Raw genomic sequence first — 15,807 nt, 5'->3', positions numbered from 1 at the left:
CAATATGGTAATTCTTAATCACTAGTTACTTTTTTCAGAGTTGAAAGAAATCAGAGGCATTGCTGATTCAATTAATGACAATAGAGACAATGGTGGGATTTTAGCTCCATTCAGACCACCCACACTTCACTTAACAAAAAGTACAACCGGAAGAAAGCAGTTATTACCCGAATCAAACACTGAATGTGACGTTCTGTTAGTTCTTACATAACTAAGTCAAATTAAAGCACCATGAAAACTGTGTAACGAGATCACTGTTATTCTACAATTTGGGGGGGTGGGGGTTGGGTCTCGATGTCTTAAAATTCTTGAAATGAAATGTCTGAATGGAATATGTAGCTGGAAACCTGATCACAGAATAACTGAGAAATGTATTTTATAATAGTTTTGTCTAATGTCACTGATTGCCTAAGTGTAAACTAGTTCTAATATCTTTCAAAAGCAAAGTCTGGGGAGCTTCTGTGTTTGAAAAGTACTTTTAATGGATTGCTTGCTCTGTTTATTCTTGGCTCAAGGCGGGAAGCATCTTGACATTTACACTGCTATTTTCTTGCTCTCAAGGATGCTAACAAAAATTTGTCTTGGCTTGGATTGGCTTGAAAGTGTCCTGTGAACTTTCCACAAGGCCATTCCAGCTATCTTGGAAAGGACACCCTTTATATTGAACCTGCTTTTATAAGGACATGAAGCCAAAGACCCACACACGTGCACGTGCTGTCATCCAATTTGCCAATGAGCGTGTTTCCCAAACTCCAGATTAAAGCCATTGTTTGGCACTCAGAAGCATCTTCCCAAAGCCATATTATAAATGTAGTCACAAATGTGGTTAGATGGCCCTTCACAGACTACTGAACCATGATATGGTTGAAATACCACGTATTTAGAAAAAATAATAGGACAACATGCAGCATAACTAATAGTTGTGCTTTAAAGGTAATAATTAGCCTTTAATTTATTTTGAATGTGGTGCTTGAGGGTGTTTCCTTTCCCAGAGTCCCATTGCTGCTTAGCAGCCTGCACTAAACACCGGCTCGGGTCAGCCTCCTTCTCAGTCCCCCACACCCTCCAATCAAAACCACTGCAAAACAAACGCAGCAGGTGGGCCTCTTGTTCTCCTAAAACCGCACCAGATTTCCTGTCCTTTGGTAAAATTACCCGGTAATCCCACCTAATCCCGGCTACTAGTGCAGCAGTGTGTGTGTGTCTGTGTGTGAGTAATCATGATGGGGAGGGAGGGAAACCTTTATTACCTTTTACTGTTTCACTGCTGTCTCTTTAAATGTGTAGAGAGACTAAACATGGGATTTTATGCAGATAATCTATCCTGATGTGTCAATGTAAGGTCATGCTGATATATTTTGCACTCATATGTTGAAGTTGCCTATTAATAGAAAACCTCTGCCAATCATCTTTTTGCCAAGAGAAGTTTTAGTATCCCATGATTTTCTACTGGTACACTAAAAGTTAAAAATCAAAAATCTTTCTATGTCTTAGCAGTTTAGTCCAAACACTTTAAATAAAAGAGATGGCAATAATTAGTGCTCTCCTGTGTTTAAGACTTTTTAGGCCGGTACGGGGCACGGGAAGAAAGGAGCTACAGAGACACAACAACAGCCTCCAGAATTCATACCCTGAAGCGTTGCAACAATTTGTGGCAAGGCCAGGAATTTCACTGAAATTTGCTAAAATAAGCTAGAAAGAATGCATATTCATAGCATATTAAATTTTAAGCATGAAATGGTTGATGCCAAAAATCTAAAAAGTGGTTCAAACTTCAAAACTTAAAAAGTGAGAAAATCTTTCCCAGAAAAGTATGATGCTTGCAGTAGAGTTTCCTGAACACCTCAAGAAAATGGTTTGAGAGAAGATTCTTCTACTGGAAAAGGCTTGTCATTTAAAGTGCCCACTTCTATTCTGGAATCTAATGCTATTTCTTTTTATAATTCTGATTTTTAGTTAGTGTCGTTGATTCACAGTGTTAGTTTCATGTGTACAGCAAAGCAATTCAGTTATATATATACACATATATATTTTTTCAGATTACTTTTAAATATATTTACTCTAAAAACTGCACGTTTAATTCCATTTTGCCCAACACTATTTTCTACAAGACGTTGCGATCACTCAATAGGTAAGCTTTCAGCAACTACTGAAGGGAAGGGACTGTATATTGAAAATTAAAAATGAAAGAAATAGCTCACTGCAGTGGCCTTGGGGAAAAAGAACTTGTGTCGCTGGATTTTTAAGAGAGGTGGGAAGCAGCTTTGGAATCCAGAACATTACCAGAGTCCAAGTAAAAAGAGCAGAATGGTATAAAAGTTGCTTTTATTTTGTAATATTTGTATAGGATTCTATAGTCTTTAAATTATCTTCTCACATTTTATCCTCATTTTATCTAATTGTGTCCTAACTTTTTCTAAATCAATCCTTGTGTGAATAGCTCTTTGAGATTTTCTATTTTAGAAATGAGAAACTGAGTGGTGAATTAGCTTGTTCTAAGTCACATCAATAGTAAAAGATGTGTTCCTTCTCGAATCCCCTTCCCACTTTTATAAATCCCCAGTCCAGTGGTTTTCCTACGATGCTGTTGCCACATGGTGCTCTTAATTCTGAAAGCTATTCTGCTATGGACAGGTGAGCTGCTGATAGTGAAAGCATACTGTTTGGCAAAAGAGGAAAGGCAATTCAATGAGAAAGAATAGTCTTTTCGACAAATCATGCTGGAACGACTGGACATCCACATGCAAAGATAATGAATCTAGACAGAGGCCTTACATCTTTCACGAAATTTAACTCAAAATGGATCAGCAATCTAAATGTAAAACACGAAATTATAAAATACCTAGAGGACCACCACAGAGGAGAAAATCTAGGTGACCTTGGGTTGGATGATCTGTTTTAAGATATAACACCAAAAGCACAATCCCTGAAAATAAATTTGATAAACTGATTTCATTAAAATTTAAAACCTGTGCTCTGCGAAAGGCATTCTTAAGAGAAGGAAAAGACAAGACACAGACTGGGAGAACCTATCTGCAGTATACATACCTGATAAAAGATTGTTACCCAAAATATAAAGAGAACTCTTAAAACTCAACAATAAGAACACAGATCATTTAAAAGCTTGGCAAAAGATCTGAACAAACCCCTCACCAAGGACGACATACAGATGGAAAATAAGTATATAAAAAGATGTCCAACATCATATGTCATTAGGGACTCGCAAATTAAAACAGTGAGCTACCAATCCACATCTGTTAGAACGGCTGAAATCCGTGACACTGACAACAACAAATGCTGACAAAGATGCGGCACAACCAGCAAGTCCTATTCACTGCTAGTGGAAATGCAAAGTGGTTTAGCCACTTTTGGAGACAGTCTGACAGTTGTTTTACAAAGCTAAACATAGGCTTACCACATGATCCAGCAGTCACGCTCCTTGGTATTTACCCAAATGAGTTGAAATTGTACATCCACATGAAAACCTGCCCACAAATGCATTTACAGATTTGTTTAAAATTGTCAAAATCTGAACACAAATAAGATGTCCTTCACTAGGTGAATGGACAAACAAACTGGTGCATCTGTACAATGGAATACCATTCAGTGATTAAAAAATACATTCGTATGGAGGAAACTTAGATTCATATTGCTAAGCAATGAAGCCAGTATGAAAAGGTTACATGCTGTCTGATTCAAACTATATGACATTCTAGAAAAGCCAAAACTGTGGAGGCAGTATAAAGATCAGTGATTGCCAGAGGCTCTGGGAGGAGGGAGGAAAAGATGGCTCGGTGGAGCACTGATTTTTAGGGCAGAGAAACGATTCTATATGATACTGAAATGGTGACTACATGCCATTAGACAATTGTCAAAATCCACAGAATAAAAAAGCAAAAAGGAAACCCTAAAAAACTATGGACTTTAGTTAGAATGCATCAATATTGGCTCATCAACGGCAACACTGTTCTACACTAATGTAGGATGTTAACAGGGTAACTTGTGTTGGGAGATGAGGGGACTGTGTGTGTGTGGAGGGAACTCTGTACTTTCTGCTCTATTTTTTAAATACATGTTTTAGTGGAGAATGCATGGGTCAGTGGGTCATAGTGCTCACTTCGTCTTTGCAGAGTAATAACTACAGGGAGTTAAAAGAAATCCAACAACAAAAGACAGATGCCACAAGATCTCATCTCCAGATATGCCAGTCCCCTGGCACAGTCGAGCATAGTAGATCATAGTAAAGGAGGGAGAGAGAAGATTCAGAATTCTTAAGAAAATACATAATCTCCTCCTGACTCGGGGGCAATGAGATTTTACACTGCTGGGTTTTAATAGCAGTAGTATTTTTGCATTGCTTTGTAGTTTCCAACATGCTTTCAGTTAGATGGTCCCTGATGATATACATCATTCCATCTGCTCCCCACTGCCCACCAAGCTTCACACCTCTGGAGCACTTGGCAGCTTTTCATTATGCCATCTCAGTCTGTCACGGCCCCCTCACTCAGGATTAGAAGAATTCCACTTGACTGTACAGGTTGTGAGACTTAATGTAGCGAATGTGCATTGAATCAGATTCTTAGAACTGGAAAGGACTTTAGAAATTATCTTTATCAAAAGATTAGCATATAATTACACAGAGACCCAGAGGTGCTGAATGCCTTAACTAACCAGCTAGAGAAATGAACAAAATGGAGACTCTCTGCACTACTCAGCCCTGCATTACCTGCCTCAGCTGCCTCGCTCCATGGGAACCCTAAAAAAAATCGAAGTAAGATTTCCACAGCCTTTCATTCACTAAACGCACCAGTGCTTCCTTAATAGCCTCTCCCAAACCAGCTCTTAGTTCTTTTTTCTGGACACCAGTGTGCCAAATCGTGTTCTCAGCACCTCATGCCTCTCGTACACCCTTGGTCTTCCTGACTTTGCAACTCCAGCGCACCCTGTCTGGAGCACCAGATAAATCTAATACAGATTTATTTCTTCGTGGCTTCTTTTGTGTAGAAGATAAAGCTCAGACCTCTTAAGAGAGCACTTACAGGACTGCAGCCTGATTTCTTCCTACCTCTCCAGAGTCATGCACTGAATAATCATTCAAACTATTCCATTTTCTGTTCGCCAATCCCCAGCACACCAACACAACCCGTGTTTTGTGTCTTTCTCCAACTGTCCTCTCCAGGTAACGCTCCCTGTCTTAGTTTGGGCTGCTGTAACAGGACACTCTAGACTGGGTGGCTTACAAACAAAACTAGTTGATTTCTCACAGTTCTGGAGGCAGGGGAGTCCGAGACCAAGGTGCTGGCAGATTCAGCGTCTGCGGAGAGTCTGCTTCCTGGTCCACGGATGGCTTTGTCCTCACATGGCAGAAGGGGTGAGGGAGCTCTCGGGAGTCTCTTATAAAAGGGTGCTAATCCCATTCATAAGGGCTCTGCCCTCAGGACCTAATCATTTCCCAAAGACCCTCACCTCCTAATATTATCATTAGGTTTCAATGCATGAATTCTGGGAAGACAAAAACATTCGGTCTGTAGCATTCCCTAATTTATTGGGCATCCTACCATTTCCTGAAGCCCAGATAAATTTTTCTCTTTCCCTAGGATTGTTTTTTTGGCTGGGACCAGGTAATAATTTATCTCCTCAATGAATCCTAACAGCACTTCTTGCCTGTAGCATTCATTGGGCACTCTGCATGCGTATCCTGGAAATTTACATGAATTATGACTTACATATTTTACCTCTTGAGTTAGATTAAACTCCTTGAAGGTAGCGATCTTACAGAGCCAGTTTCCATCAGTGTGTGGATTTATTTATAAGAATGACAGTCATTTTTAGATTTAACATCATAGGACTCAAAATCTTTTTGAATCTTCTGATGCCAAATAATGGAGAAAATTCTTTCATATATTCCAAAAATAATATATTTCAGTGTTTAGTAACACTTTTGTTTTGAGGTAGTATCCTTTAAGACATGACTGAAATTCAAATGCAACATTTAGCTTTATACAGTGAACTTCCTATCAACAACTGTCTTAAAAAGCAAATCACTTTTGACTTCCTCCTTGTATATTCGATGAGACTTGTTGTAACACCATTGGGTTGAAGAGTGACATTCTGAAATGAATTATATCCCTAAAGGTTGTCTAAGATTTTTAAAAAGTTGAACCATGTTCATCAAATGTTCTTTTGTACAATGTAATTAACAATTTTATCTTTTCTCCATATAGTTGTCATTATGTATAATCAACTTTTCCATTTTCTTAAACTCTGTATCCCATCACACTCATCTTTTTACTTTGAAAATTTCCCCTCCCATAAAGGAAGGGCTTATGAGATTTGAGAGTAGAAAGTCTATTGTAAATTTGAAATTTTTGCATCCATAATATTTAGAAATGTGAATTCTCTACCAAGGAAAAGCATAAAGTAGGATGATTTATTATCTATTTCAGAAATAAAGTAAAAATTCATGACAATCTTGGGATAAAGGTCAGTCAGATAAATCAAAATGAAGCTTTTTAATCTATCTGCACGGTTGGCATATATATGAATTAATAGAGACAAGGAGAAGAATGGCAGACGTGTATTTTTTCTCAATAACTATAGGAAGAGCTTAAAATAATGCCAAAATAGTGAACCACAAGCTTTCAATTTTAGTTTGTTAAATGAGTTAGAACACTATCATAATCAACATTTTGGGCCTTACACACTGGAAGACAAGGTAGGCTGCAATCATATTAGTAACAGGAAAATCATCACTTGCTTAATCATTGTTAACTCAGGGCAAGACAAATACTTGCTTTTCTACTCAAAATGCAAGCGCTAAAGTAAACTAAGTCCACAAAAATTACTGAAAGGATAATAAAAGGTTAGTAGACACATAAGAGGCCACAGAGGGGTCTTCTGTATTCAGTGCACATGCCAAAACAGGCAAATGGGGAGAGTTTACTATATCATAATATATAAAATTATATCCTTACTGTATGATACTAATTTCTGAGTTTTTCATAAGTTAAAAGTGAAGGAAATGGAAGTTATATAATATATTCTAAACATGTAATTTATCTACTGTAATAAAGACTTTTTGGGGGGAGGGTATAGCTTAGCAGCTGAGCACATGCTTAGCACGCATAAGGTCTGGGGTTCAATCCCCAGTACCTCCATTAAAAATAAATAAATCTAATTCCACCCCCCCAAAGAAAGAACTTTTAATAATGCTGGATTTAATAACATGGCTTAATATTTCTATTTAGCAATTATTGCACCTACCAGACAGTATATTTTACTTACTTACCTTATTCATTCTGTTCTCCCATCCCCACCACTAGAGTATGACCTCATCAGGGCAGATAATTTTAACCTGAGGCAACTGCAATGTCCCTGGTGCTTACAAGAGTACATGGAGCAGATAAAGAGCCTTAAGAATGTCTGTTGTACTAAAGGGATGTTTTCCAAAGTCTTATGATATGTTTAAAAATGATACAAAATAAAGATTCTAAATGTAAAATATGAGTTTAAAATCATAAAGGAAAATCACCAAATATCAGAAGTACAGAAAGTTTCCTATTATAATAGGGTCTCACGCCATCATCATCTCTATTTTATAGATGTACAAGAATCAAGTGATTTGTCAGATCACAGAATTTTGGTACTAAAAGGCATCTTAAACCTCATGGAGCCCAAATATTCAGGTGCTTAAGTCTGCTCAGCCTGATTTAATACCTCAGTGGCAATGACCTCCTCCACCCTGTGAAAGCATCACATTTCGTTTCTTTAAAAAACTACTTGTTAGAAAATTTTTCCTCAGATGTAATTAAGATCTGTATTCCTATGTTTCAGTCCTTTAGTCCTAGTTACATACACACACAGTATGTGTAGTCCAGGTATTATTTTTTATATATTTATCTATAATATATATATGTTATATATAAATGATGTAGTACAAAAGTCTAAATTTGAGTACCTTTATGAAGAGAGTTCTGGGCCAAATAGTCTTCCTGCTTTAATCTTCCTCCAACACTTCTTTGTCTCCTGCCTTTTCTCATGATGAATCCTGAACTAGACATTATATATACATGCACCTAGTATGTGTATATATCATATATCAAAAACTACATATATACACACATGCGCATATGCATACCTTAAATTGTTATACATATGCACACATATGTGCATCTGTTACACAGAAAGGTATGTGTATTTATATTTTATGTCTTGTAGAGGAATCCAATGTTTAAAACATGCTATCATCTTTGAAATTCCATTTTCCCTCTTTGTTTAATTTCTGCTATATCAGGAACCTCAAAAACAAAACCATTTATTTGTATCACCCTCTAAGAGCATAAATTGAATCCCTCTTCTATATGAACATTGTTTAATTAAAATATTTGTTAAAATTGTTAAAATGTTTTCAGAAATCACTCTGTTGTGACCCTCTAAGCAAATATGTCTAATCCCCTGGTTGTTTCAAGATCCATCATCTGACACCCATTCTCCCCTGAAGATTAAACATATTTCACTCCCTCTTAAAATGTAGTTTCTAGAATTAAACACAATGCTCTAGAAGTGGACTACTGGAACAGAGTAATTCAAGAAAGCACATTTCTTCCAATACAACCTATAAATCCATTTGGTTTTTCAGTAGTTATATACATTTGATTTACATTGATTTTAAGGTAAAATAAATTCTTAGTCTTTTTTTATATAATATGACTAAATGAGTATCATATAGCTATAGAGAGTATCTATAGATGTAAAGAAAACATAACATTTTCCTTGTTCTATATTTATGCAGTTGAACTTTTCTTTGGGAGAGGAGGATGGTCCTCAAATTGTAGACATAACTGCTTCACACTAAAAATATCATGTTATGTTCATAAAAGATAACATATTCTGAAAGTCAGACACAAAAAGTTGAGGGTGGTATCAAAACACAAACTTTGAGATGAGCATCCTACCTGTAAAAGCCTGGTGGTGCGTGCCGCACCAGGAAGCTCTTCTCCATGTCCTGGAGAATGTCATTGAGCATCCGCACGCGGACGGGAGCCCTCTCCTCAGGATCGTTAGCAGGACGCATCTCGTCAGACTGGAAGAGCTCAGCGCTCTCCCGCAGGCGGGAGGCCGGGGCCAGCAGCTGAGGGGTGTCGGGCTGATCGCCTGGTGAAGATACATGAGCCCATCTCAGAAGAGAGCATCTCAATGGAGCAATATAAACACTTCACAATCATGATGTCAAAAGGGAGATTCCACATCAATTAAACTTGCAGAATGTATTCATCCCACCAAAACTAGCCTGGTAAGAGTGTTCAGTTTATTACTACTACTAGTTACTGCTACGAATAAGAATACCAGTAAACAGGAACTGCTTATTGAGACACTACTTCAACGTTCCAGATACTGCTGGGCCCTTTACATAATTATCTCATTTAATACTCACCAAACTTTGTATTGTCATGTCCATTTCATGGGAATTGATTAAAGCAAGAATATTGCCACAGATCATCAAGCAAGTGAATGAGAGGCCAGAATTAGAAGCCTGATCTTTCTGGCTCAAAAATGTATGCTCATCGAGGAGTGTTCTGTTTTTCAAGAAAAAATATTATAAAAAGAATTGTTATCCTCCTTTCTGAGAGCATGAGATGTGTTACCATATGTTGTGATGTGTCTGCTGGCTCCTTTCACTTGACTAGAAATGTCCTGTAATTTGAAGGTGAAATACAACTTTGGTTTGAAAATACTTTGAAAATGATCCTATGTAGCATTTGTATTGCTTTTTTTCATTTTGAGATGATTTTTGCTTGTCATCGCTTTCTTATTTGCTTGTGTAATTTACTGGAAGTCATTGTGATATGAACGTTGGTAGCAAAAGGACCAAAGGACGTTCCTCTGACTAAGGGAAAGGCAGTACTGTAGAGTAGTGGCAGCCATCAGAGCCTGGAGCCAGACCACCTGAGTTCAAATCCCTGCTCTAAACCTGCGTGATGTTGGGCAAGTTACTGAGCCTCAGTGTCTTCACCTGTGAAACGAACATAATAACAGCACGTGCTTTATAGATCTGTTAAGGAGGGTTAAGTGATTAACACTTGTAATGTACTCCCCTACAGGTAGGCAGTTCCTAGCTGGTGTTTAAAACTTAATATCTTGTTTAAAAAGGATTCTCTTATTATGCCATGGGAGGAACATTCCCCCATCATCTTACTCCAGATATCCCCATCAGTCAGTCAGGGGGAAGCAAGTCAGGGGTGTCATTCTCAGGAGACTAAGTACAACTGACTCCTGCAAGATCAGCCATTCACTGCAGAAGATGACTTCTAGGCAAGGGAACGAGACGAACGCGGGGCTGGTGAACCCAAGCTGGCAGTCCTGAGCGCGCGGCACTGCGATCAGCAGGTGGAGGAATGAAGAGAGACCTTGTGGGACCTTCACTTGGGGAAGTCTCGGGCAAAAGGGAAAGGTCACAAAGGGACTCTTTCTCCAAGTGAGGCCTAAGGGTACTGGCTCCCCAAACACTTGCTCTTTGTGAAAATGCAGATTCCCAGAACTGCTGAATTTCTCTAGGGCCTGGGAATCCCAGTTTCAACATGTTACTCAGACTGTTCTATACATCTTAAAGTTTAAGGGGCACTATAGAGAGATGATATGTTTTAAAGAAAAGAAAAGAAAACTAGATTAGAATGATAGCTGAGGTACAAAATAGATCTGTCATAAAATTACCAACCTCTAATATAGTGATCTTTATTTTCTCTCACCTTCATTTGATGGAGACGATTTTACGTGTCAGTTTCTTTAGCGCCCAGCATAGTTCTAACACTCAATAATTGTTTACTGGCTAAGCAAAGTAGATTCAATACAGTATTTCAGAAAAATATCCAATTACAAATGAAAACTACAGACAGAGATAAACGGTTTTTATGAGGACTACAGGGAGACAGCCTGCTGTGTAATGCTCTGTTCACCGAAATTAACTGTGAATAAAATCAACTGTAGAAGGTCACAAGGTTTTGGCATTTTGATGTTTTCAAAGTGGTGTTCCACATTCATTCATTAGAAATCTTGTTTGATTTCACAGCAAAATTTGAGTATGCAAGAGGAGAGACTTCTGCTCACTGAGAAAATTTAGCCCCTAAGTAACAGCAACAACATCAACGACAGTAATAATAATGATGACATTTTATAAAGATATGGTTTCTCTTAAACTATAGTTCACCAAAGTTAATATATGGGGAACTTACAGAAAATGTCTTGGACAAGGAAAGAATAAGATAGATAAGGCACATTTGGATGACACTGGAATTGAAACATGGAAGAAACAGAAAAGAACAAGTTTGACATCCTTAAGAGTCTTCCATTTAAGAAAGAAGAATCTGTTCTGATCTAACACACACTGCAGAATTGAAGACACTACTACTGAATCAAGTGAGACAAACTGTACCATTCTACCTTATTTAGCTGTAAATGAATTCAGCTTTCATGGCAGTGTGGATGGAGAAAACTGACAGCCTTGGGAACTGGCTGGTTCCAGAAAGGACCCGAATAGTGGAAATCACCACCACAGCATAACCTATGCATTACTTCAAGGATATGAGGTTACAAATTGAAAAGCAGCTTTATTTCCAATGTTCGCGCAATCATATTGGTATCAAACTCATGTCCCAAAGATTCCCAATAGTTATTCCTATGACCTCAAATGACTTGTGATCCTTAGGGTAACTACTAGAATGGCAGCTCTGTGAGGGAAGAGATTTTTGTCTGTCTCTTCCATTGTCATCTCTCCAACACCTAAAATGATGCCTGGCAAATCATTTAAAGAATGAATATGTGAATTATGTACTTTGATCATAGCATCACGGCATCTGTAGTATCTTTATCCTCATCTGCCTTGTCTCTCTCCTTTCCTTGACTGAAAAGAACCCCACAAGATCAGCAAATATGTTTTATCACTCTCTACACCTCCAGCTCCTAGCATAATACCTGATATAGGTAGCCATTTACTAAAAATCTTATTGAATATATGTGGAATTATAAGATGTCTTATTTAAGGTACATTATTATATTAAATTATGCCTACAAAATCACCCGGGAGATATTTTGTGCATAATGAGTATCAACAGATATTATTTCCAGTACTTTCTTGATAAAGGTCATAGTTGCAAAGGAAAAGAAACAAAAGAAAAGAAGCTGTTTTACCGTAATGGTAAACTAAACTACACTGGATTAAAATACAGCCTATCAATAATCCCTGAAACTAAGAATTTGTAAAACTTCATTTAAGGCACAGTGTATGTCAGAGAACAGAGATCTAACCGAAACTCTCAGCAGTTTAAGTTCAATTAGTAAGTCCACTTGGCCAAAGGAAATGAACTGGGAGCTAGAGGTTTCTCTCAAAGAAGGTAACACAATCATCTTGAAGTTCTGTGTAGTACGTGGAATCTAAAGACTAAGGACTTGGTATCAAAAACGTAAGAGCCTGGTTTACTTAATTACAATCAGTATGGACATGAACGGATTACCTAATAAGTACAATTTCTCAGCTTTCTTGGGAAAAATGGTCATTTTTCTTTCTAAGTATGTGTATCACTATATAAACGCAAGTTACTATTATCAGAGTATGCAAACTAAACACAAATGACTGTCAACTCACTTTTAAAGGTATGCAAAAAATACTGTAACAGCTTTACTAATGATTTTATTTCCAAAGATGTAATTTTTTATCACTTCCTCCAATGCATGCCTCCCTCTGAGCAACTGTATCACACTTCACCCCATCTACAATTTAATGAGGAATTTCTATTTTATTTTGCAGTACCTATGAACCTGCAGCCAGTTTTCCTTTCCATGGGCTGGCACCTCACACCTCTGAAGAACCAGGAAAGGGATAACGTGAAGGGAAAAAGAATCAAACAACGAAACTTTTAAAAGATCCTTTTCTGTCTTTGCTCCTGGTGAGAAGCCAACCACTAATAAGGTTTTGCAGCATGGGAGAACATCCTGATTTGTGACGCATATTGAATATCAACCTTAATACAATACAAAATAAGTGAGACTGCCTAGTGAATTATCTTGGTATCATTCAAGAGACAACTGAAATGCGCTTCAAAATTTCAAACAGTTTGCATTTTTCCTCCACCTCAAAGTAAAATACAAATGTATTTTCAGTAAGGTCTTATTGAGTCCAATATTATTTTGTGTGTTCCTATGTAAGCCTTATAGATTAAACTTCTAACCTTAATAACTCCTGCTCTAGTTATAAATAATCAAAGGCAAATAAGTATCAAATGAAATAAACACTTATGAGGGTGATGGGAGAGCTCATTGTGTATATGAATATTCTACGTAGATCCCAGGGAAGAACTTGAGAGACTAATCATAAATCAAGGCCATTGCAAATGGAACACTTAAAAGTTCTGGGACTGTCCCTACATTAAAGCAGTAGAGGTCGGATGTTCCATCTGTAAACAACAATATTGATTAGTCTTCCCTTTCCTTCCCTCAGTCCTCTCCCTTGGAGAAGATGAATCCACCTCTAGCTTAAACCCTTCCATTTTTCTAGTGCTCTATAGAAAGGAGAGAGCTGGATATTATAAGCAGCATTAGTACTAACTGAAGAGGAAGAGGAAGAGGGAGGAGGGAGGTGAGGGAGGAGGGAAGAAAGAAGGAACTACCTTGGAGATACATATGGATGTTGAGATCTAGGCAAGCCAATGCAGGAGAGGCTCAAAAATGTACCACAGGAAACATATCCCCACGACTGAGGGGGTCTCCTGCCCTCCAGCCAACCAGCACCTTGCTGTATGCTCCCCTCAAGGCAGCTCAGGAGGCAGGGTGGTGTAACGGGAGGGGCAGAGGCCTTGGAATCTAACACATCTGTGTTCAAGCCCTAAACCTACCACTTAAATGTAGACACCCAAGTAAGACACAAACCCCCTCTGAGGCCATTTTTCAGTCTCTAAATAGGCCTTAGCAATACTCAGCTCTGCTCGCGGGGCTAGAGTAAGGTGAAATGTCATAATGAATGTCAGGCACTTAGCACATTACCTGGGGCTTTGGGGAATGACCCAGACACAAAGCGACAAGGTGTGTCCCAGGTGCGTTAATCTTCCTGAAGACCCTTGATACAGGATCCTAAAACACTTTTCTAGCAGTAGGTCAGGAGCTCAAAGCTATTTCATACACATCCTAGCCACCAAGCCTCTAAGGCTTCCGGTTAAGACCAGTAACTACTGTGCCCACTGCATTCTTCTGAATCTACATACATTCTAACCTGCCAGGGTCTGGGAACCATGAAGATGTGAAGGCATGTCACACCTTGATGCATTTCAGCTTGGCATAAACCCATGTGTATTATATCTGTTCTACAGTCTCATACAAATTTATAACTGTCTTATTTTAAATAATGATTTTACTACCTACTATTGTGGTCTCTCTTCAGAGTTTCATTCTCCAAAAAGCTTTAAATTTTAGTTCATTTCTATTTGTTGGTTCTGTTTTGTGGCCATATTTTTAAAGATCCACTCAGTTTCATTTTAAATTAAGAGTGAAATGGTACTGGTCATACTCTAAAACTACATTTTTATATCAAACAAACTTATCCTTTTACTTTAATAGTATTTCACAGAATCTCTTCTTCTATGGATGAGCTTATCACAGTTTTAAAGGTGCTAAACAATTATACAATCACAGCTGAGACTTCACACTGATTTATAGTGACAAGAAAAAGTATGATTTATGTTCCGCATAACTCAGTGGTTAAAAGCAGAATAGAAGATTATTTGGGGGGGAAATGTATGTTACTTATTGTCACCTTAAAAATATCTTGTGGCATCACTAAAGAGAAGAAAAGAAATTGCCAATACGATTTCAGCCAGGGGAAGCAACCGTCCTTTGTTATCCTACGTTTTCTATTCTTCATGCTGCCTTCTTTAGTATGAATCACAATGAGTCATCCCAGCTGGTTATTTAAAGAAGTTAAACAAACAAAAATGCAGGTAAAGAAAAGTGTGGGAGGTAGTGCACTGCTGATACTCAAATAATCTATCATTGATTTTATAATGCATAAATAAAAGAATATTATTTTATAAGTGCAATATGCCAGAGGACAGTGGATAATTAGGTCTAAACTGAATATAATAGAAATCCTTTTTGCAAAGATGCCAAAGTGGCATGTTTGGAAGGATCAGGTTGGCCACCTTAAAAAAAAATAGGCAATGCATTCTAAAGATTATTTTGCATTCTAAGTATTACCCAATGATCCAGGTAGCCAAGACAGATGGAGATCTAGCAAGACTTTGAATATACTGCATAGAGTGGGTTCTCCCTACAGTGACTGTCTGCCTGGTGCAGAAATTGAACCAGAGGCTCTTCTTATGGTTCACAGATGCTGCTGCTGTATTATGTTTGCAACTACGTGATCTGGTTATTGGCTGCTTTGGAAGAGTGAGCAAAGCTTTTTTGAATGAATGAAATTAATGTTTGGTTTATTTTTTTTATCACTCTCCTCCTGAGGCAGAAAGTTGGAGTTTTATATTTAATAAGACATGTGAGTTTAATTATGTTTTGGCTAAACTAAGAAACTAAAAAGGAAAAGGCTTGAATAAAATTAATCAACATGAGGGCAAGGGTACTTTATGCTCTGTTACAAGCCAAGATTCAGAGTATCTTTTAAAACAACTTTGTAAGTGCTGTCAGTGAGGCAACACTCAGAGCACAATGGATTGTAGTACTATCTTGCCATGGGCATAAGATTTAATCCTAAGAATACACTTAAGGAAAAAAAGTTCACAATGTAATAGACCATTAGTATGATGAGAGACT

The 15,807-nt window shown here is 37.8% G+C and overlaps 1 protein-coding gene across 6 annotated transcripts in view; it reads right to left on the bottom strand.

Moving 5' to 3' along the window:
- The window catches only part of NAALADL2 (N-acetylated alpha-linked acidic dipeptidase like 2), a 1,170,852-nt gene that overhangs the window by 40,709 nt on the left and 1,114,336 nt on the right, over window positions 1-15,807 (bottom strand). For all 6 annotated transcript variants that reach the window (XM_072961150.1, XM_072961146.1, XM_072961152.1 and 3 more), the window contains one exon: window positions 8,955-9,153. In XM_072961150.1, coding sequence (XP_072817251.1) covers window positions 8,955-9,153 — 199 coding nt within the window. The remainder of the gene's footprint in view (window positions 1-8,954; window positions 9,154-15,807) is intronic.

Source organism: Vicugna pacos, chromosome 1 (genome assembly GCF_048564905.1).
Source record: "Vicugna pacos chromosome 1, VicPac4, whole genome shotgun sequence".
Lineage (NCBI taxonomy): Eukaryota > Metazoa > Chordata > Mammalia > Artiodactyla > Camelidae > Vicugna > Vicugna pacos.
Note: the sequence above shows the minus strand (reverse complement) of the source record. Positions and strands in the feature narration are given on the sequence as shown.